The sequence below is a fragment of the Prionailurus bengalensis genome, chromosome B3 (assembly GCF_016509475.1).
Source record: "Prionailurus bengalensis isolate Pbe53 chromosome B3, Fcat_Pben_1.1_paternal_pri, whole genome shotgun sequence".
Classification (NCBI taxonomy): Eukaryota; Metazoa; Chordata; class Mammalia; order Carnivora; family Felidae; genus Prionailurus; species Prionailurus bengalensis.
The window spans coordinates 54,059,795-54,084,086 of record NC_057355.1 but is presented as its reverse complement, the minus strand read 5'-3'; the positions used below and the strand labels follow the sequence as shown (position 1 = coordinate 54,084,086).

Genomic DNA, 24,292 nt, shown 5'->3' with positions numbered 1-24,292 from the left:
CTCTTTTAAAAGGGTCACGAATTGTGGCTGTAGACATACCTGCACAAATCATCAGGTACAAATGGATATTTTTTAAAAATATAAGCTGATACCCGTGTAAATCATTCAACAGGTCTGATTTTAAATGTATTGTTTGGAAACATAGTGCATAGATAGGATGCTATAGGCTCCCAAATAATTTGGGGATAAAACTAAGAAATGTCAGCATCTGAAATGGAAGCTAATGAGAATCACTATAAAAATGAATAAGATTAACCAAGTGCAGTGACCTACCTAACAGATGATTTGTTAATGTGTTACTCATTTGCACATCCACTCAATAGGCATTTAGTGGGTGCCTGCTCTGGACCAAGAGATGAGATGAGCACTAGAGTGATAGAGTTTTCCAAGCCTCTATTTAGGAAGTCAGGTCAGACCTTCAAGGAAAGCGACTAGAATGATCACTGGAAGGAAATGTCAACATGAAACTGCACTCTTGACAAAGACCATCTCCTTGACCAGACTCCTGCCAGGTTCCTCCAAGCCATCTTGTCGACCTTGGCCACAAGGCCAAGATGGGCCTCTGTCTCCCAGCCTCTGTGGGAGGGTAGGAGTCTAACTTCAATGCATACCAGTTAGCAAACCCAGATGGATTTCACATGAACCAATGCTGTCTTCTTGCCTTTTGTCATTTTTCAGTTTCCTGACTCTACCAACTCCCTACTTGCCTCCTTCTCTACCCCTCATTCTCCCTTTAAAATGCCCAGTCACCTCTGTATAAATCAAAGTTGAGTCCAGTTTATCTTGGACTCTTTTCCCTATTGCAATAGCATATTACAGATTAAAATCTGTCCTTACCACTTTAACTAGTATCCAGCTTTGTTTGTTTACCATTTATGCTGTTAAAATAACCAATTTCAGAGCTATCTCATATGGAAAGAAAATGGTTCTTGGCATATAAATTAACCATAGTCAGGTTGCCTGTGAGCACAACTTTTATTTGACTACAGCGTCCAGAACAAGAGAAAATGTACAAATTCCAAACCTACAGAGGGAACGTTTAAATGTACTGAAGGACCGGGGGCCTGCTAGACTGGGAGCTTCTGATCAAGTACGAGCCTGGACAGCACAGTATGGTGGAAATGGCATGGGCATTATTGAAGACAAGGAGACCTGGCTTTCCCCACTTACAAGCTTTTGTGACCCAGAGCCTTAGTTTCCTCATTTGTCAACTGGAAGTCACAGTGCCTGACTCAAACTGCCTGCCTTCTTCATACCAAGGGCTCCTCCAAAGTCATTTTTTCACAGTTAAATCCAAATCTTTAGCATCCTGCAAAGTAGAATCCATAAGTACATGCATTTAGGCTCCAGGATAATCTCTTATTAATTAATCAATGTTTCAATGGTCAATTAAGTCACACAGGATATTTTTTTTAAAGACAAGTACAATTTATTTCTATGTTATATTTCATATCACAAGCTGAACCACAGAAGCTGCCTGTCAGTACACTACCTTGGGTCCTTTCTCTCTGACCAGACTGCTAGAACATTCTGTACCACGCTGGCTTAAACTCCCCATTTGTATCCTGTTGTGGGTCATGAAACTCTGTGAGAATCTGATAAAATTATAGGCTCTCTTAAGAAGAATGCACATACACATAATAAGCACACAAATTCAGCACACAATTTTGAGGAGTTCAGAGACTCCCTGAAACACATTCTTGGGTTCTGGCCAAAAACCCTGATCTAAACCATTGCCTGCAGAGGGCAACAGGGCAACTGGAGCCCACACTGAGAGCTGCATTCGGGAAAGCTGGGGACACTGTAAAACTTGATTAGTTTTTTGAAGGCACTTTTCTTTAGCATCATCATTTCTTCTGGAAACCTAGAGAAGATTCTGGCCCTAGAAGAGCCCTTCACAGAGCCATCTGTGGGCAGTGACTTCTGAGCACTCACAGGCATGCTGTTGCAACTGAAGGAACGCACTGCCTTCTTCTTATTTTGCACGGACAAATAATTGAACAGGAAGGAGGACAGCTTGTGCTTGGTGACATCCGGGGCCTCTTCTGAAAAGCAGTCGTCGTCAAGTGGGTCCAGCAGGGTTTCAAGATGGCAGCTGTCTTCCTTTCTCACAGGACTGGCTTCCACATGTTGAGGCTGCTTGATGATCTTCCTGGCCTGGGCTGGGTCATATCCGGCCCCATTGACAGACTGAAGGGACATCCCATTGGCCAAGGCTCTGGGTCCCATGGTTTGGGAGATGAGGTTCCCAACCTGAGGGCTAGGTTGGGAAGTACAGTGCTGACTCATGATAAGAGTGGCAGCATCTCGAATGAGATTCCAGTCTCTCAGGATGTCATCTCTGGTGGTGAACTGGGATGTCACAGTGAAACGAATAATCAGTTTGTCCTGGATAGTGGCCGGAATGAGGAAGAGACGACCATCTCTAGCTAATTCCTTTAATACACTTTCTGTGAGACAATTAGGACCCTGTTTGAAAAATAAAGAAAGTGAAGTCTATATTACATCCCCAATAAGCATCCCCAGAAGCCCACATTTATATTTCTAAGAGGCTAACCAGCCAATACTATTAATCATAAGCCATAGAAGATGGCATTACCTTTAGACGAAAAACCACCAGGCCAAGGTGCCTCTTGGCAGGAATTTCAAAGAAAGGGTCATTTCTGACCAGAGATTCAAAATATTTTGCCATTTCAGTTCCCTAGAAGTATAAGTAGAGAACAGAGTTTAATAATCAGACAAGGGACAGTTCCGCATAAACTTTCATTCTGCTAAATGGGTTTACACCAGTGACACCTTTGAACTGCAGAGTTGTGAAAGTCTTCTGCCTGAGTTTCTTCTCCATTTGATTTTGTTTATAGTCCAAGCTAGAAAACCTCCAATGGTTCCCTATTACTTGTCACATCAGATTCATCTCAAGAAATCACTTCTGAGGGCTCTTTTTCAACTCGCCCCCAGAACAAGAAGGCATCAATGCAATCTGGCCTCATATCTTGGTTTCACAGCTTTTTGACTGGTTGAGGTGGCAAGCGAGGGCAAAAACCCAACCTGTTCTCTGCATTCCCAGCCACATACCTCGTGTACCAGCTGCATCTGCCCAAAGGAAGACATCCTTGTTTTTACGGTATGTAGAGGCACCATGGGGCTGTCAACAGCTGTGCCCTCATCCTAAGCCTACATCTTTCCCTCACCTCTCAAACCTTTTCAAATCTTATACCTCAAATGCTATTTCATTTCCCCCACTTTTTTTTTTTTATATTACACAGGGTACATATTTTTACATATCCTCCCCACATACGTCACAGAAAACTGAACCAATTTATCAAGTATAGAATTTCTATTTGAGATGATGGAAGAAGTTCTAGAAATAGTAATGATGGTTGCACACATTGTGTGTGTACTTAATGTTACTGAATTGTACACTTAAAAATGGTTAAAGTGAAATTTTTATGTTATGTATATTTTACCACAATAAAAAAAATGGAAAGCTTTGTACCATATTAACCTTTCATTGAAATTTATGTCATTTTTTTTTAAGTTTCCTTTTCTTTTTTTAACCTAGGATTATTAACCAAACAAGGGCAGGTCTTAACTTTTCTTTCATTTTAAAAAAATTTCTTCAAGCATCTGGAAGGATCTCAATAAAATATTTGCTAAGTAATTGCTATCACCTGGTTCTCATTGAATCACCTCGTTTTCGGACTTGATACTTGATTTCAAGAGAACTCAAAAAATTCAGCTAAGCACATCTTTGACCACGTTGAAGCAAGTTGCTGCAAACCTCATCCAGACCCCTTTCTTTCTGGGAGAGACCACTGTGTAGTCTATTTAAAATGGTCTCCAATCACTGCCCAAGAACTTTTCATTTTCAAGTCCTAAAGCTCTGAGAGAAGGCACCCTTCTAAATGTTTTCTAACTATTTTATACTTTTGCAATTCATGTTCTAATTTCGCCAGGATTCTCCCCATATCTCCTTCCCCTCCAGGCCAACTTCCCTCCACCTGTCCTACCAATTTTGATCTTTCCAAGTAAATGTTTCTTAACTCTACATGAGTGCCATTAAGACATCTCAGGTACTGGGGCGCCTGGGTGGCGCAGTCGGTTAAGCATCCGACTTCAGCCAGGTCACGATCTCGCGGTCTGTGAGTTTGAGCCCCGTGTCAGGCTCTGGGCTGATGGCTCAGAGCCTGGAGCCTGTTTCCGATTCTGTGTCTCCCTCTCTCTCTGCCCCTCCCCCGTTCATGCTCTCTCTCTCTCTCTCTCTGTCCCAAAAATAAATAAAAGTTGAAAAAAAAAATTTAAAAAAAAGACATCTCAGGTACAGACCTAGAGTCAGGCTAGGTAAGGACCATGAAGCTGACACTTTTGAGCAAAGAGACCCAGAAGTCATCTTTGTCCAACCTCTTCATTTTCCTAGGAGGGGCTGAGAGAAAGTGACTTCCCCAAGGTACAAGTGGCAGAATGCAGGTCTCCTGGTCACCAAGCACATGCTCCTCCCACCATGCTCTGCTGCTTCCTACAACATAAGCTGTTTGCAACAAGGTAGAAACAGGGGCCAAGGGAAAAGGGAAACCACACAGCATCCCTGCCACCAGAAACCACCTTTATGGATGAATAAAAAACCTGCTGCTCCCAGTGCCCTGAACCACTCTAGGTCAAGGGTGGGCAAACTATAGTCCCAGGCCAAATACAGCACCCCCCAACCTGTTTTTGTAAATAAAGCTTTGCTGAAACATAGCCATGCCCCTTTGTTTATGTATTGTCTATGGTGGCTTTTGGGCTAAAATGGCAGAGTTGAGTAGTTGCAACAGAAACAGTATGGCCTACAAGGCCAAAAATATTTAGTGTCTGTCTTTTACAGAAAAACTTTACTAATCCCAATTCTAGGTGACAATAAATGATTGGTGATGATGATGATGATGATGACGACAATGATATGTTGTCATTAGAAGAAGGGGGAAATGGAGGAGGAAGGGAGAGAAGGAAGAGGAAGTAGGAGAAGGAGGAGGAAGGGAAGAAAAAAATATTCATGGACAGTTAGCTGAGCATTAGGCCCTGTACTATAAATAAGGTCTGTATATGTATATCTCATTTAATCATCACCATAAACCACTGAGAGAGGTATTACCATTTCCCATTTTATAAATTAGAAAGCCAAACACAGAAAGTTTAAGTAAATTGTCTAAGATCACCAAATAGTAGGTAGAACTAAAACACCAAACCCAGATTCCATTTTCTAAAGCATTACTGTATTACAGAGGGATACACAACTTGGTTTTCTATAACCTTCAAGAGCTCACATAGTAGAAGATAGCCCAAAATTTTGAAGAGAGAAGACCTTCCACTCTTGAGCAGGGAAGTATGGGGCCAGTCTGGGTGACCACCCCAAGCATTGTTGTAAGAATCTAATAAAACACTATAAGGTATTTTTAAAATTTAAGATGCTATGCAAGTCATAATTGTGAGCACAGTCAACTTGAAGAAATAAAATTAACTCACATCAAACAACTCTGTTTTAGTTCCACCTCTTACTGTTGTGGGACATTGGTAATCTTTGAGCCCAGTTTTGTAAGTGAGCTTGAATAGGTGATCTTAGGAATGACAAGGAAGCAGTGACTGGGACAGATGGAATAGTCAGGAAAGCTCCTGGGAGAAATGGAACCTAAACCATTAATAACATATGGAGAAGAGAGAGCAATCCAGGAGGGCAAAGTGAAGGTGAAGGTGCAGAGGCAGGCTGAGGATACAGCTGAAATGGGTCATTGAGAAGCCTGAGCAAAAATAAAGGCTGATAACCAGGTCCTTGAAAGCCAGGCCTAGGAGTGTGGGGGAGCTGATGGGAATTCAGAGCTTTGACTTGTAAGAGGAGCATCAGGGGAGTTGACCAGCACCTACACATTGAATACCCAGTCCTAAGAGTTTTCCTGATGCCTTGTAACCTCCACCGTCTTCATTCCTCAGCCACTACCTCCAATCATGGGTCTGGAGGATTTAGAGTACAAAGTGCCTAACATCCCTCAATATCCTAGGTGACAGTTACTCATTGATAAATGTCCAGTTGACAAATACCTTGACGTTTATTACAAATGTAAAATTACCAACAGTAAACCAGTCTTTGTTACTGCTTCAACCATCTTATTTGGTTTTGTGTTTACTTAATGAAGACGGAATTCCTAAAGGAAAGGTAGATGGACAGAGTAATAAAGGACAATGTCTTTGGATTTATCTAATGCCGTGGCTTTTACCAATGGCTTTGTCTTACTCATAGGCACTCAGAGAAATGAGAGAAAAACACTGCTGGCCAAAGTTCTCAGTGAAGTCCCACCTCTTTCATGAAGAATATGACAGAGAGACAATGCCTGTCTCACCTCTGGGTCTTGTTTCCAGCACAATGATTTTTTTGTTGCTGTTGTCGAATTGAGTCAAAATAAATTGTACCAAATAGACTTTCAGTAAATACCTACTGACACGATGCAGAGATGTTTGTTCCAGACTTGGTAGGTCTACCTCTCACAGCCAGAAGAGCCATGTCTCAGGTGTAACCATAATAGGGACTCAAATTTTCAGACTGCCGTGATAATCGGAAAATTCTTAAAAGGATATACTCCTACCGCAGACACACTAGCTGCCCTGTGATTTATTTTCTCTTTCTCTCTCTGCAAACCAAGCACTGGGAGCATCACTCCCAGGTGCTTGATGATAGCAGAAGGAATAATGAGACACTTATTCAAGGGGAGACAGCAGATAGCCCTTGGTGTCATGTTCTGCTCAGTGTCCCTCTAACTAAGAAATGGCTACCCTAAATAATCAAGTCCCAGGAGTCCAAGAACAGGCTCAGACACCTGAGCCAACACCACAGGTCCTCTGGGCAGAAACCAGCCTTCCTCCCCATGAGGACACATAGCAAGACTACATACATGTCTGACGTGTGCTTGAAGATTCTTCACCCCCAAGGACCGAATCACGAACCAGAGTTTAATAGAACGAAACCGCCGGCTCAGGGGGATCTGCCAGTGCTAGAACAAAGGAACACAGTGCTCATGGTTAGAGGCAAGGGCACTGCTCCCTCATGCACTCCTCAGCTTTATCATCCCCTGTCTGCCCAGACCTCCAGGGACAGAAAGTGTCACCATGACTCCCAAAGCTGTTGCTAAGGAGAAGCTAAGGCAAATTATCCCAAGGCTGCCCTGTCATGTGACCAAGTCATGGTGAAGGTGGCCACTAGTTACCCTTGTCCAAGAGCAAGACAAGTGGAAACCAAGCCCATGGCCCTGAACAAAGGAGAAGGCATTTTGCTTCAAACGCTGCTTTAAACATTTCATCTCAGGCTGAAATTCAAGATAGGGGCAATACATGTTTTCTCTAAAAGAACCTAAGTTTCTTGAAGTGCAGAGAATAAAGTTCTATTTCTATTCCCCCCTGTAAAATGTAAAGTATAGTGGTCAAGAGTTGGGATGCAAGAGCCCCACAGACCTGGGTTTCTCCTCCAGCTCTGCCAGTTACTATCTGTGACCTTGGGCATTGCTGCCTCACTGGCTCCTGGTGAGACAGAGAATGGACAGCACTTCCGAAGGCAGGAAAAGAACCAATGCAAAGAGCCTCACAGGAAGTTGTCAGCAAGTGTTGGCTTTTTAGATGATAAAAACGTGAGCTACAAATCACAGCAGGATTTCTGCCTAGGACCAAGATAATCAGTGTTTAACCTCTCTGTCTTGTCCTGACTTCATCCTGTGACACGCTTGTGCCCACAAGAGGCATCACTCCAGCTTTCAGATTTGAAATGAACATCCACATTTTGGCCTCTGTTTAACCAAAATTGACCCTTTGTTCCTGGTGACCAAGTCAACAGAGCTCAAAGTTCAAGGTTCGGGTGGCACCAGAGATCTAAACATTACCAAACCAATTTCAAACTGATTTCGCAGATCTGAAAACAGACCAATGGATTTGGAAAACATTGGAAGTTAACCTGATGAGTAAGGTGGTTTCTAATGACCTCTTCCTCCGATGGTCAGAAAGTAAATGTCAGAATACTTCACCATAATTTCTGTTGACTAAAAATAAATATTTGTCCCACTGAGTATTTATCTACTCATCCACAGGATTGCCAAATCCTCAAAACTGTACTCCCCTTCACCGTTCACCCTTATTTCCTGACCCGGCACGCTCCCTTTGGGGACATTCCCCCTTTGTTGATGGACAAGGTTCTCCTACATCAAATACTAAGCCTTTTGTTTTTTAAGCAAAACATTCTAGTGGTGAGGACTGGCTTGGGGACTCATTCACCAGAAAAGGGCATCAAAACCTGGACACAGGACAAAATTTCTGTGACAGAGAAAGCAGTCAACTCTATACCCCTTGTTAGATAAACACTCTAGGAGAATAATGAATGGATAATAGGAGCCTTCTCTAAAAATATTGTTTCTCAAATTGTTATGGCCAATTGACTGCTTTATCTCACCAGTAAATTAAAATGAGAGGCAGAGGGGTGCCTGGATGTCTCCATTGGTTGAGCATCCAACTTCGGCTCAGGTCATGATCTCCCAGTTCTTGGGGTCGAGACCCACGTCGGGCTCTCTGCTGACAGCTCAGAGCCTGGAGCCTGCTTTGGATTCTGTGTGTCTCCCTCTCTACCCCTCCCCCATTCACGTTCTGTCTCTCAAAAATAAATAAGTGTTAAAATAATAATAATAATAATAATTTTTAATGAGAGGCAGAGATTATTTTATTTTTTATTTCTTCATACTCTTTCGTATACCCAGTTTTTCCTCTGGCCATTATTCCAAACCCAATCCATGCTGACCCAGCAGGGTGGTTCTAGCTGATATTTTCTGTTAGAGCAGGAAATTTGGACTTACAAAGAATGACATGGATCTTCTTGAACTCGAGACATCCCCAAGCCTCCTCTGTGTCCTTGCAAGGTTTTGCAGGTCTCCCCTGCCAAAGGAAGATAATGCCCCATCCACTAGTGGGAGCTGGATGTCAGAAAATCTAGCCCTAATTTTAGGTGGTGCCAGGGCCTAAGGATGAAGTCCCTAAGTCTTCTCTCCCAGGAAGGTGCTCTGTTTCTGGCTTATCTCAAACATGGCTGGCCTTCAATTTAAAGCTACAGCAACCTGAGTGAAAAGGAGTTTGGGTCAGAACAGCAGTGAAGACTCCCAGGATCACAACAAACAGAAGCTTCAATTTTCTAGGACTTTCTTTGAGACTTGAAAATTAAATCCATACAGTTAGAGGTGGGGGAAGGAAAAGGATATAACAATACCTTCTGGATGTAGAAATATAAACAATAAGGCTAAGAAATATAAATAACCAGTGCTAAGAAAAGTTTAATTCAATATTTTTATAAGTTATCTGGAAGAGAGAGAGCACCATTAAATCTCCAAACTGATGGGAATGAACCACAGGAACATCTTGAGATACTGGTGTGAACAAACAGACAAAACAAAACAAAAAAAGTAACACGAGATCCAAAGTGGGCCGAGGTAAGATAATACTCTACAATTATGATCCAGATTCACTTATAGGAGGATGGGCACCATTTCACACTCAAGAAAGAAACAACTTAGAATTACCCTTAAAGATACCTGCCCCTTAGGATGCTGGCGGGAAAAAATTTTTTTTAATTAAAATTTTCTGAAAACCTACCAGACAGGGCAATGGAGATGAAAGAACCATTATTTGTCTATTTTTATCAACTTCTACAGGGTCTGTAAGCTTACTACCTGCAATGGCAATCAACAGTCTCAAAAATCTAAAGGAAGTGTAAACTGGCCTGAGGGAGAATAACCAATAAAAATCAAGAGATGACAGAGCTATTAATTTAGGACTAAATGGGCAACACATCTCAGCTGCCCAAGGAGACAAGACAGAACCATCTCTCTACAAACTAAATCTCACAGACATCAGGCATTGCTCTCTCCGCCTCACTGCATTAATTCATTTAATCCTCACAACAAGCCTAAGAAGCCAATATTATCATCATCCTCATTTTATAGATAAGGAAACCCAGAGAGAGAAGTTAAGTCATTTGACTAAGGCCACACAAGTTAACAAATGGAGGAACAAGGAGGAATAAGGAGGAACACAGGCCATCACCATTTAGCACCTAAATGCTTAGCCATTTTGCTATAGCAAATCTCTACAGCTTAAGAGTTTCTAGGAATATTAGCCCTACCGTTTATTGAGCATTTGGCACATTCCCAGTACTGTGTTAAGTGATCTACATGTACATTCCCATTGCAGCCTCATGATACCGTATCAAATCCATGCCAGTGTGCCCATTTTACAGATGAGGAAGCCACAGCTCAGAGAGGGCCGTTAAGTTTCTCAAAGGCCCACTGCTGGCATGGCATTTCAAACCAAGCTCATCTCTCTCTGCTCTGCTGCCTCCCGTTGGCCACGGATATATAACTGGTTTACATCTCTTGTCTTCCCTACAATTAAAGGAAAGGCTTGTCTTCAAACTGAGGAGTAAATCTGAAAAGATTGTTTCCACAAGAGTCAGTACAGGCTGAAACTGTGGGCAGGTTCAAGAGACCGAGCAAGGTACAGCTAGTTGGGATGGCCAGGACTGCTCAGAGGTGTCCAGAAGCTCAAGAAGTTTGGTCCCTGTGCCCCATCACCTCCCATGGAGCCTCCCACCTTGTCTCTGAGGGGACAAGAGATAAAAGCGATTTAAGCAAGGATCCTCTTTCCCTACCCAAGGAAACTCTCCACCCTTCCCCAATGCTGGGCAGTAAGCAGAAAAGATTATCCAAGATGGAGACAGAAGGGAACTGATCCACTCATGATAGAAAAGACATTTCTGGGAATTAAGGAATGCCACACATACTCAGGAAATGTGCATACTGCCTCAGATGTTGGTCTCATTTTCTAGGCTTTTTAACAATTTTCTGGGTTTCATTGCATATACTTAGAAACCAAAGGCATACAGCAGTATATTATGGGATGGGCTCACAGTGTGCTAATTTCAGACAGGAGCCAACATTAAAAAGAGCCTCTGGGGCCAGGTGCAGCCAGTTTCCATCTCAGAGGCCACCATTCCTGGCCACTCACCATGAAGTCAGTGGCCATGCCCGAGTTGGCATGCCTGAGGTAGATGGGGTTCACGCTGAAGGTCTGCTGCAGCTTGTACTTGTCCTTGACCCTGTGGGTTTCCAAATGGGATTAGTGGCTGAGGCCTCTGCAGAGGAAGCAAGGCTTGCCCATGGGCTAGAAGCTTGGCTGTCACACTCACCAGAACCCAGTACAGTCAAAGTGCACCATCATCCACTTGGAAGGATTAAAGGTGAAGGAATCGGCATACTCGATGCCCTTCAGAAACCCCCGGAACTCGGGGCACAGGAAGGCAGTACCTGCGTAGGCAGCATCGATGTGGAGCCACAGCCCCTCACTGGCACCTGGGGAAGCAAATGTCACCCGGCTGGGAGGCAGGACTGGGGGTGGGAGTAGGGGTTACCACCAGCCAGCTCAAAGGCATCTCTCTCCCTGTGCAGTGGCTGATGGGCTTCAAGAGAAGACAAGAAGGGATGGTCCACTATGGCTGGAGGATGTGGAGAAGGGAGCAGGGGGGCACATCAATGGGAGTGGAGCCTCCTAAAGGGAAAGTCCACAGAGCCATACCTGGCCTTTCTTTCTAACTGACCAGAGGGTTGACATCTTCTTGGCATCAACCTAGAAGTTCCTGGCACAGAAACTAACTTCCCACCAGCCCAAATGTTAACGCATCTAACACCAACTTTAGAGAGGGGACGTCTCTCTTTCCTAGTGGATTTCTTGCTTGGGGACTTTAAACAATCTTCTTTGGGTCTCTTCTCTGCCTTAATCTTCTCCTATGGCTTCCCCTAGCCTACCATTTTCCTTTCCTTAGCCTAGGAGAGAAAATATTTCACTGTGCCTCATTTACCCTTGGTTTTGCATATAGCTTACTTTGAGTAGATTTCAGTATACAACTGAGAGGGCAAGAAAACCTGGAGACCTCCCAGTGTTGTCTCCTGACAGGATGCAGGGCAGGGGTCGAGGGGCAGCTCTCTAACCCCTCGCCCACCACTGGGAAAAGCTGTGACCTGACTGCCTAGGAGAAGGCATTTGTGAGCTGTGGTGGCTCTTCTTACTCTCTCTGCAATGACCAAGGAGGATCATTCCACAGAGCTAGTTTTGGGTTCTTGCTCTAGGGAACATTCTGAAGTTCATTACTTGTTTTCCTAGCCAGACAGGGCAGACACTTACAGATGGGGCCCAGCTCTGACAGGCAGTCAAATGCACAGACCCCTGTGGTCCCCAGCGTTGCACACACCTGAAGGAAAATAAAGGAAGTTAACGTGGGAGGGTGGGCTCGTGTGACACATTTGGCCTGAAACAAAGATTCTAACCACAGGTATTCTCTACCCCACCCATCCCACCTCAACAGTATGTATTTCACATTACACTTTACCAAGACCCACAGTGAGAAATATATTTTATAAAGCAATCTAGTACATATATATGTGTGTATTTGAAATAAAAGTCTCACCAAACAATACATACTCTGGCTACAGATAGTCTCTATTCTACTTATTTTTTCTTATGCGGGTTATGATCCACAGAATTTATTTCCTAACACACCAACAAACAATAACTCATAATTTGTAAAAACATTGTATTTGACAACATCTCTGCTTTTCTTTGCAGCAGGTTACTTGCCTGAATTCTGCCCATACTCCCTCCTCACCTCCAGGTTCTAAAATTCTAAGCTTAGAACACATTCTGACTTACAAAGACAGGCACCAAGCCCCTCTCCTTGTCCTCTTTGATGGCTTTCTGAAGAGCTTCCCCTCGGAGTGAGAAGTTGTCATCCACAGGCAGAAATTTCATCTTCACAAGAGAAATCAAACCAGCTTTTTCTACTGATGAGTGAGCCTAGGATCATGGACACCTGTTAGCAGTGTCATCCTGGGATGAGCAGCCCCCTGTCCCCCCGCCAAAAAACATACTGCTGAAGCCAGACTAAAGAAATCAAAACTAACATTTGTGTGTCTTCCCCTTCGGTTCCTGGAGACTACCTCCAAGGCCTGCACTGCCCTGAGCTCCAGCATACTCATGTCTAGAAAAAAATTACTCAAGAGCTAAGACTCCAGAAGCCAAGCCCTAACCCCAAGGTTTGGCCTGTATTGGGCAACTCACCTGGTCAGAGGCATAGGCAATGAGCCGGGCGTTTAGGGAGGATTCGTCTGCCCCAGGTTCAGAAGCTTTCATTTCTAGGATTTTGTTCTTCCTTGCTGCCAGCAAGGCAATCAAGGTGGACTCACTGACTGTGCTCTGTAGTGGAAAAAGGATTACCAGTGGCAGCCTCTCCTTGAGTTCTCTGGGCATATTCCCCAGGCTTCTAGGTGTGGTGTGGTGGTGGTGGTGGTGGTGGTGTGTGAGTGTGTGTGTGTGTGTGTGTGTGTGTGTGTGTGTGTGTGTGTGTGTGTGATAGCCATTCCTAAGAAGGGGCTCCTGCCAAAGGGGCTGTCCTTCCTCCTGACTCTCAGGCCTATTCCACATTCTCCCTTCACAACACCTTGTGCACTCCTGGGACACCTCCCTCTCCTCTCATTTTCTAGGGAGGTAATGAAAGCACATTTTCACCTAATACCAACCTCTTTATTCAGAGGCCACAGAGACCAACAGGAGAATGTTCAGCCTCAGCTAGGTACAAATTTGCTTACAGATATGTTTGCTCCCCACTTAAAACTTGCTGAACATAAAGAACTTTCAGTTTCTTAGGAATGGCAACAGTTTGTTTCTAAAGGCATAATCCAGAGAGAGAGGTCCTGGCCTATGTGAGAGGCTAGTCACTTCGGCCTTGATTCTGTTGCCAATGGCTCTCGTGACCTTGGGTTAACATTGCCTCTCTGGAAGATTCTTTTCCATTTATAAAATGGAAAGCATCCCTCTGGCTGCCTCCCAGAGTGGGAGGATTGATCACCCAAATGAGGGTTGAATAGGATTTCATTCTGGCCACACGATTATGGAAATCCTGTGTGCCCCCTCAGCAACCTTACAGAAATCTTGGTTTCTCATCATTCATTCACTCAGTCTTTGGTGCCTTTGCTTCTTGAAATCTTGAGGTGACCGACATCTGATAGCTCCTTGTTAAAAAGCCTGGCAGACAGTGTCATGGGGAGTGGTAGAGATCAGATCCCATTAGATATTCAGTAACTGGAAATTACTCTGCAACAAGAGAGTCAGCAGAATAGTAATACTAATAATAATGCCACCTTCCGTCTACATTCCTATTTGTAGTTTACAAAACTTTCTGTGGTCCCTTCGGCTCCTTATAAAACCTCTCTGAGGTTATTGTGACTCCTGTCTACAGATGAGGATAGCAATGCTCAGAGATGTTACAGGACGGAATCAAGTTCACACGGCTGATGAATACAGGAGAAAGCAGAGTTTGTATTTAGACAGGCGGGGGGTCGAATCCTCACTCTTCTACTTATCAGCTGAGCAAGTGGGACAAGTTTTTAATCTCTCTGAGTTTCAGGGCTCTTATCTCAAAAATTAGCGATGATAGTATTTACCTACGGAGTTCTTGAGATAATTAAATGAAAAGCAAGATCGTGTACAGCAGACATTTAGCATGTCTCCCAGATAGAATACCTGAAGCTGTAACTATTTTTGCAAACAATACAGAAGGTCCACAACATGCAGTAATTTGTCTTCCTTGTGAGGATTTTAATCTTGCTGCAAGACTGGAGAGAGAGAGGGAGTCACTTAGCTAGCAAATGAGCCCAGCAACCTTTCTGGTTCTCAGCTCAGGGCACCATGGCTGGTTTTATTTTAAGGAAGAGCTCATTGAATGTCCATATCCACTCTGTGAGGAAAACATTATTGTTATTATTATTAATTATTATCATCTCTGTCTTATAGAATATAAAAGCAGGAAAATTACATACTACAGTGGAATTTAAGAATCTGAGAATTCTCGGAGCATCTGGGTGGCTCAGTCGTTTAAGTGTCTGACTCTTGATTTCAGCTCAGGTCATGACCTCATGGTTCGTGAGTTCAAGCCCTGCATTGGGCTCTGCGTTGATATTGTGGTACCTGCCTGGGATTCTCTCTCTCCCTCTCTCTCTGACCCTCCCCTGCTCATGTTCTCTGTCAATCTCTCTCTCTCTCTCTCAAAATAAATAAACATTAAAAAATAGCTTTAAAGAAAAAAGAATCTGAGGGTTCTCAAAGGTCTCAGAACCAAGCCCTCCTGAATATCCAAGGTTTATAGACGCGAAAGAACCTAGCAATGTGCATGGTCTGTGGGAGGCACTCAGCAAGCTCCATTATGCTGATTGCTCTTGACAAAAAAAGAAATATTTGAGGAACTATCATCTGACAGATATCCAAATGATAGGGTTATATGATAAGATAAATCGATTTATGTCATTAATTTTTCTTACTACCAAGGGTCTCCTGGACCCAGGAGGGAGGGAAAGAAGTTTCTACTTGCCTTTTTTTTTTTTTTTTTTTTTTTTTGTCCATTGGCCATAAGGTGTTAAATAAGACAAGGAAGGGGAGTTGTCAGTTCATAAACTAGGAAACCTGAATCAAGCAATACTGGAAATGTGATAATGTGTTGATTTCTCAATCTTTTTCAAAGGAAAAAGAAAGGAAGTGTGGAGGCGGCAGCAGTGTTAGTGGTGGAGGTGGCAGCCATGACAGTGGTGGCATCAGTGATACTGGCGGCAATCAGGACAGTGATGATGGTAAAGGCAAGAGCGGTGGCAGCGATAGTAGGGCAGTAGATGACATAGGGGAACCTCCACGGAGAACAGGAGAATTGCCTGGGCAAGGGTTCAGCTGATCTTTCACTAGTCAGCCCTCAAGCTGGGAGGAGCTTTGCCAATGGAGGCACCTGCAAGACGCCGCCTCCCTGGCTGCCAGGTTGGTGATGCAGGAAGTGCTCTGGGAGTCCCAGCATTTTTGCCAGCCAGTCCATGACGTTCATCTCCAGCTCCGTGCATGCAGGGCTGGAAGCCTGAAAGAGGGAAAGCAACTTCATCCAGACAGCTCCAGGACACCAAATGCAACTCCACACCGGCCCCAGAAACACATCTGTCTCTGCCCTGGCCCTCCCTGGATCCCTGCACTACCAGTGAGAACCTGACCTATCTTCCCCCTGGAGAAGGGGTCAATGTCAGTCCCTGGGCCCCATTCCCACCCCATCCTTTACCAAACCAAAAAGGGAAGAGAATGTAGGGCTTTGCATTGATGCCACCCTCAGTGAAGTGGAGTCTTTCCTAACTCCAAAGCTCTATAGAGAAACAGCCCTAAAAATGATTGCTTCCATTTGGCCTCCCTAGTCTCCCAAATATCCAGCCAAGTGGCTTTCTGAAGGCCAGGGACAAGTTTTAGGACTAAGAAAGAAAGCACTCGTTCCTGGAAAAGACATCAACACTCCCCCCTCACTCCTCTCAGCCTTCCCTCCCTACAACACACCCTTCAGGCTTAAAATATAAAGCTGTTCTAGGAGGCTTCTGGCACAGTTTAAAGCTGTTTGGTGCTTAGGGGGTTATTAAGGGAAGTCTGAGGCTATATCCCTCACCCCTCAAAGACAAGAACACAGGGAAAGTTGTACCCACAGGCACCAAAGTGCTTAGTTAGGATCACAAACCGTGGGAATAACCGGATCTCGGTCCAAATCTCATCTCTGCCTCTATGAGCTGTGTGAGCTTGGGGAGATGAGTTACTTAAGCCGCAATTTCTTCATCTACAAAATGGGTCACTATTCATGATTCCACAGGGTTAAAGGATAAGATGAGGTAATTTATATAGAGCTTAAGCCCAAAGAATGTAGCCATTGTTAACATTTAACTCGGAACCCACTTCAGAGATCAGGACAAAACATGTCTGCCCCAGGATGTCACTTTCTGCCAGTTGCCACTGGTTAGAGCTACTGCCATCGTTACTCACCCAGGTGAATCCCAAGCAGTTGATGGCATCGGCCAGCATATCTCCCAGCAGTGATGGCCACGAGGTGAGAGCTGGGTAGTAGGCGTGCATGTGGGGGCTCTGCCAGTGTACCACCTGGAGGCAGAGCACGTACATGTGTGGCACCAGGAGGCTCATCTGGGAGGCTTTCCTCTACCAGACACCCTCTCTGGCAGGGGGAAGCACCCACTCTAGAGATGGGCTGACACTTTTAAGACAGTCCAGTAAATGACACAACTCCGTAAAAATAAAACAGACTCATGGTGTTCTTGCCACCCATATTCCTCATAGTCTAAGCTGCTTCCTCAGTGGAGCATTTGTGCAAAGACCAGAAGGGAATATGCAAAATGAAAACAGGTATAGTAATTAGGGTTGTGGATTCTGGATAGTGTGCACATTAGTCTCCAGTGCTTGCCCCCCATGCCACCCTGCCCGGTAATAAAGAGGAAGAGGAGACTATGAGCTCCAGAAGAATAGGCTACCTGCCTCATCCAGTTTCTTGTGAAAAAAAAAAAAAAAAAAACACCCTTTGTTCTATGGATGCTGAGCTCCCTGGGCACACAGCTCCTGCAGAGGATCAGGATGCAGAGATTCAAAGCTGTCCTTAGCTTCCCAGTGGGGATGAAGAAAGGAGAGAAAAGGGCAGGGGAAGTGCCAGCCCAAGGGCATGGGACCCCCACCTCCAAGTTAACCCCTGAGCCCACAATCAGGTCGAAGAACCAGATGTAAGCAGGAGCCAGGTGGAAAGACAGGGCCCCACATTAGACTCATTGATTATCTAATCTGACTTCATCTCCTTGTTCTATGAACATGCCCTTTTCATTTCATGTTTTTGAGCAATACTGTGTCCCCTGACAGGAAGACACTTCCCATACTGACAGAACCTTCCAAAACCTGTTAATTCTTAGAAAGGTACTGAATACCCATTTCCTCCACAAACCCTTCCCCAGTTTCCCAGCCCCCTTTGATCCTTTCCCTGAACCCATGGAACATTCTCATTCTAGATAGATGTTCCACCCTACTGAGAACTCATTAGTCAACATCTTAGTGTATCATCGAGCTATTTGGTATGCACAAATTCTTTTTATCCCTCACTAGCAAGGGTAGTGTCCTAGACAGTGCAGGTGGTAGGAGGAGCATACGATTAAAGTCCAAGGACACAGGTTTCAGTCTTTCCGTTGTCCCTAACCAGCTGTGTGAGTTTGTAGGTTTATTGTGAAGCTAAGGAGCTTAAGCTCCATGGTCCCATGTTTGCATGGGTCTTTTCCAAGAACCACACTTAATTTTATTTTCTTACAGGGTATCTCAAAATTTATATGTGATTCAGACCCCATAAAAACAAGATAGTCCTCTATACCTTTCTTGACCTCAGTTTCCCATCATAAAATAAATCTTGTTTCCTGGGGCTATCATGTGGATTGGTCTAGGAAGAAATTTGCCAAATGAAAAGCACTAATGTTCATGGTAAGTTAGTCACACGGTAATAGACACATCATTTATCCTGACTTGACTCAAATAATCAGACCTCTTCCTCCGATTTTTGCCAGACAAAATGTGTTCTACCTAACAATATCTCCCCCTTTCCATGCTTTATCTTGTTTAATCCTCACAAGACCCCTATGAGGTAAATTCTACCATTACCCCTGTTTTACAGATGAGAATGAGGGCTGACTAGTGCGAAGCAGCATCCATGTGATCACACCCACCTCACAGACACAGATAACTGTGCCAAGACAGAAATCCAAGGCTGTCTAACCCCACAGCCCAAGCTCCTAAGCAGGATGGTGTCCTGCCTGCTCCCACTGTGCTGCTTTCTCTCCCATATGAAGAGAAGAGGTTTTCCTTTCTTTCTTTTTTTTTTTTTTTTAATGTTTATTTACTTATTTTGAGAGAGAGCACACAAGCATGTGCTCAAGCTGTGAAGGAGCAGAGAGAGAGGGAGAGACAGAGAGAATCCCTAACAAGCTCCGTGATGTTGGCACAGAGCCCAACACAGGGCTCAAACCCACAAACCATGAGATCCTGACCTGAGCGAAAATCAGGAGTTGGACGCTTAACCAACTGAGCCACCCAGGCGCCCCTAGTAGAGGAAGTTTTTCTAAAGCAGAAGGACAGTTATTGTTTGTGTCACGGCATGGAGAGAAAAATCAATCCAGTCTTCAATGAGGGGCTGGTCAGAATGAGAAAGCAAAGGGCCAACTGCTTTCACGCCATCTCTCAGAGGCTGGTACGGCCTGTGAGATTAGATGGAAGACGGGGCCCTCATTATCAGTGTCCTTAGTGACGGTATTTTGGAAACCCCAGAGAAGGGCTTCCATCCCCTGGCCCTATCAAGAGCCAATTATCTGTCCTTGCAAGATAAATATGATAAGATAGGCTAGAGGAACACTTATCAAAAACAGGCAGACCTCTGGGTCCAGAAGTGAGTCTCTTTGACCACACACCCCCAGCAACTGCTGGAATTGCAATCAAACAAATCAGCTCACTTCCGCCTCTTCTGACAGTTGCTCTCAGTCTCACTACGAAACTACAGTTGGCCCCTCAGGAGATTACACTTTACAGAATGAAATCCATGAGATAATCTTATCGGGGAGCTAGCTTCCTTGGTAAAGCTTTACGATAGGGAAATTTTCAAAAGATGCTTATGAAATAGGCTGAGTGGTCAGACAGAGCTGTGTATTTGGCTTTGTACAAACTTGCCAACCAATACGTTTGTAGACACTTATTCTGAGTTTAAATAATTTAGCATCCCTGCCCAGGCACATTTCTGTCACATCTAAATCTCTTAGAGGATGATGGTTGTAAATCTCAAGTCAGCCTCAGAAAGTCTCTAGACACATGTGGTTCAGGGGCCCCTGGGTGGGTCAGTCTGTTAAACGTACAACTTCGGGTCAGGTCATGATCTCCCGGTTTGTTGAGTTTGAGCCCCGCACCAGGTTCTATGCTGACAGTGCAGAGCTAGCCCACTTCAGATCCTCTGTCTCCCAATCTCTTTGCCCCTCCTCCTGCACTCTCTTTCTCCCTCTCAAAAATAAACAAACATGAAAGGAGGGAAGGAAGGAAGAAAGGAAGGAAAGAAGGAAGGAAAGAAGGAAGGAAGGAAGAGACTAGACACGTGTGGTTCAGGACATCAGTGTCCCCAGCAGGCAGAGTGAGGACAGCCTGCTTGTTGGGGTGCTGCTGAAAGGCAGTGCCTGGGTGTGCAGGCTCAGGCTGGAGTACTCTGTCACACACTAGTAGGGATACTAGTACAGGAGAAAGAGCAGAGCTTTTGGACTACGACTGACCTCGGCTAAAATCTTGGATCTGCCAGCCATGAATTCTGCAACTTTGAGAAAACAATGAATATCCCTGAGCCTCAGTTTCCTCATTTCTAAAACAGGGATTGTAGGATCACTGTGGGATAAAACAGCCTAGCCTGTAATGGGGCTCATCCAGTGCCTGGCATGTGGCATGGAGCTCAGTATAGGCAGCCCTTCTGTGGGAAGGGGACTGGTACACCTTAACACAAGCATCTTGGCACGGCTCCTCGCCCCTGCTGGCCAGGGATGGCTCACAACCCACAGAGGTGGGCTCCAGCTCAAGCACCAGCCAGCCTCTGTCTGTTTCCTGGCCCTGCCAGTGCTGTCACCAGCCTGTGCTCTTTGTCACTGGAAAGCTCCTTCCTATTCTTGAAAAGCACCTCAATCACGAGATCCCCCTTGGTAGGGAACGACACGGTTCCAGCCTCACTCAGCATCCTGGGCCTCCCTCCCTGACAGGGTGCCCTCTGAAGGTGTATTCTGGGCCTCCTTCCCTCCCTTCAGTGAGTCACAGCATTCTGTAGGAGAGTCCCTGACTCTCCCAGCTGGGGCTTCAGGGACTGTCTCCAGCCTCCTCTCTCTGTCATGCTATCCACATCGGCCTTCCCCTCAGACCCAATTTTCATTCTCATCTCATCCGATTAGATTTCCACACATCTGTCAGGCCAGGCCCTGGGGTCTCAGCCTCCTACCCAGCATACAGGTCAGCCCTCGCATCAGAAACCTAATTTCGGTCACAGTCCTGGCCCTCTACAGCCCACAGGCCAGGCTTGTGTGTTGGTGTACAAGGGGCAGGCATCCCAGGCTTACCCAAGGCAGGCCTCTCTTCAGGCCTACTGCCCCCCCCCCCCACCTCCTCTGCTCTAAAACCCAGAATCATCTTTGTGGCAACTGTATCTCACCCCAGGCATGATGATTCGCTCAATATCCCCAAAGATGCTGTCCCAGCTGTCAGGTTCCTCGGGAGCACTGTCAGGCAGCTGGGCTCGCAAGTAACCAGGACGCACGTCTGGAGTCACCCGCCGCTCCCGCACGGTGCTCAGGTACTGGCAGATGTAATCCACCATCTCTTTTCCTACAAGGGGGGAGTAGAAACCAGCCTCATGTCCCCTGACTGGGCCCGGCCAATTCATGCCTGACCCCCTTGGCTCACGGCCAACAGACTTGGTGAAGACGGAAATGGATTCATGGGCTGATGGGGAGAGGGTCTGATCCCCAGCATCAGCCTTGTCTTCAGAATTTAAGAAAATAAGTGAGGGTGGCACGCCTGGCTGGCTCAGTCAGCACAGTGTGTGACTTCTGATCTCGGGGTTGTAGGTTCAAGCCCCACATCAGGTGTGGAGATTACTTAAAATAAATAATTTTTAAAAAGAGTGAAAAAATAAGTAAGAGGATGAATGAATGGTGGGGGGAGTGTGCAAGTGAACAAATGAAGAAGACGGAAAATCTTGAAGTGTAAAACTCTAGCACCGAAGTAAAATATTTTTTTTTCCTCCCTCTTCCATTATCTATACCAATCTTGATTGTCTCTCCTACCTTTCTTTTCTTCTCAAAAACAGAACATCTAATTAATTCACTACTGGCAGGTTTAGTAGAAACTCTGTGACTCTTGCTATCCAAAAATTGTTACACACACACACACACACACACACACACACACACACACCCTAAATTCCTATGCCATGTTCTGATACAAGCTGAAAAATCTGCTTGCTCACTATTCCCATTGGACCAGTAATTCCTCACTTTTGGACTCATGGGCTTCTTTGAGAATCTGATGAAAACGGTGAGCTTGCACACACAAAAAATATGGTATATAATTTCTGTGGTTCAGGGAATCCTGAAAGCACAACCACACCCAGACTGAGAACGGGGCACTAGCCTGAAGTCTTGGGGAAATGCAAAACCATGTCTTAATCACTCGACTTCTCTCCCTCTGTTTGCACCAATACTTCAATGCCTGGGGCATTTCTTAGATACTCAAAAAAAAAAAATTGTCAAACATATGAACAAATAAAAAAGGAAGAAAAAGAGTCAACTCAAATACTCTGGAGCCACTGTAAATTGTTTCCTTTTTCTCCCAGACAGTGCCTCTGTCTCTTGCTCTAAGTCTCTCTCTCTCTCTCTCTCTCTCTCTCTCTGCTTCTCTCCCTTTCTGTGTCTGTCTCCCTCCGTCTGTCTGTCTCTCTCAATATCTAAAATTCCTCCTTAGTACTCCTTAAGCTTTTCTCTCCCTGAAAAAAATAAAACAGAGAAAAGGAGAGGGACCCCTATTTCTTGTCTCTGCACCAGCTCTGCAAAAATTCTCATGTGCAGGACCAGCTCCAGAAAAAACTGTGAAGGAGACACAGAGGGATTTCGACACCCTCCTCTCTTCCCTTTGTGCTCGCCTCCAAACCTCCCACAGCTGATGCCTCTTGTGACTGTAGTGGCACCCCAGCAGAGCTCTGAGAGCACTAGACCTTGCCCGCCACTTGTGCAGGGGCGGGCGGAGACGTATTTGTGTTCTCCGCACAGGATACATGTCTACGGGAACCTGCTGACGACTTTTGGGAAGCGATGGAGTAAGCCAGCGCGGGCAGACAGGTAGAGGCTGAGGTGAGTTACGTCTGGGTGGAGGAGAGAGAGGAAAAGTTGCATTTCACATGGGACAACAGCTTACAGCAAACACATTTTAGACGATATAACCCACCAGCGGGGATGAGGACAGAAAAAGCTACGGAGAGAAAAATGGTTAGCAGCTGTCCACTGCTCCCCTTAGCCAGCCACGCCTGAAAACGGGTTAACCATGGCTTCCTTCTCACCACACAAGGGCTCCAGACAGAGTAGCTGCTCACTAAACATTTAGGAAATGAGGGACTACATGAAAGAACAGTGCTGACACATCCACGCCGAGAGAAACGAATATAAAGAAAGGCTTTTGCAGCGACGACAGAATATTGGGGGAAATTTTTGTTGCCACTGCAGAATATGAATTCTTTTCCGCTTTCGCGGATCAGGAATCCGAACCCTGTGTCTGTGGGACCCTGGACCAGAAAAGCGCGACACACGGGAGAGTGGACGGAGAGGAGAGTGGGCATGTGAGGGGCAGGGGGAAAGCCAGGTTGAGAAAAGTTTTAATTTCCCATCCTGCATTCTTTCCTCAGGAAAAAGCTGCGCGGAAGCCAGCTCGCAGAGGGCAAGTCTGATGCTCCAGTTAAATGACACCCCCAAAACCTAAGGGCGGATCACCAGCACCAGCTGCTGCACGGCATCAGGGTGCCCGTCGCTCACCTCTCTGCCTGTACTGCTCGGGCTCCATCGTGTCCCTCGGGCTGCGGGCCGGCCGCGACTCCTTCTCACAGACAGACACGGAGGAGGTGGAGGATGGGCTCCTGGGCAGCCAGTGTGGGCCCTTTATTTAAAGTGTTCTTTCTTCCACCTTGGCTCCACCCTTCAGAGGCCCTTCCTCTAGGCCTCATTAACTCCACCCCTCCTCCCCCCACCCAGGGCTGGTCAAGAGATCCAGGATAAAAGGCGCTTCTAGATTAAACAGGCCACTTAGCAACCCAGGCCCTCGCGTCAGTCCCCGTCAGTTCTTTCCGCCCCTCCATTCCCACCACAGAGCCCCCGCCTGGGACACAGCACAGCCCGGTAGCCCAGAACAAAGCCGAGGGGAGGCAGAATAAGCCGCACAAGTTATGCGTTATTCCTCCCGCTACTGCTTCTCTGTCAGCAGCGGGCAGGGAGGAACGGGCACCCCTCAGACAGGCCACCCGGCCGGCCGGCCGCAGGGCGCTTGGGGACACGCAGATATATATTATCATCTCACGCGATGGGCTTTTTAAATTGCCACATAACACACTTACCGTTGCAGAGAGACGAGAAAACACAGAGAGGCAAAAAGAAAAGAAATGGAAGCCTCACCCAGAGGTTCATGGCTTTTAGCACTTGACAGGGTGCGTGCGTCTGCACGTGTGTGTGTGAAAGGGCAGGCCGCCTCTGCCGCCAGGAGAACAGCGCCTCTCTCTGAGCTTACTTCTGAGGGAAAAGCGATCAGATGC

General features: G+C 45.6%; 1 protein-coding gene across 1 annotated transcript; it reads right to left on the bottom strand.

Moving 5' to 3' along the window:
- Window positions 1-956: 956 nt before the first annotated feature.
- Window positions 957-24,288, bottom strand: HDC (histidine decarboxylase). The gene is made up of 12 exons (XM_043555447.1): window positions 23,523-24,288; window positions 21,152-21,324; window positions 16,930-17,043; window positions 15,872-15,994; window positions 13,162-13,296; window positions 12,754-12,897; window positions 12,229-12,295; window positions 11,237-11,399; window positions 11,056-11,146; window positions 6,918-7,016; window positions 2,600-2,701; window positions 957-2,469 (listed from the first exon to the last, which is right to left on the bottom strand). The coding sequence occupies exons 1-12, from the start codon at window positions 23,548-23,550 to the stop codon at window positions 1,726-1,728; spliced, it is 1,983 nt and encodes a 660-aa protein (XP_043411382.1). The 5' UTR covers window positions 23,551-24,288; the 3' UTR covers window positions 957-1,725.
- Window positions 24,289-24,292: the final 4 nt, after the last annotated feature.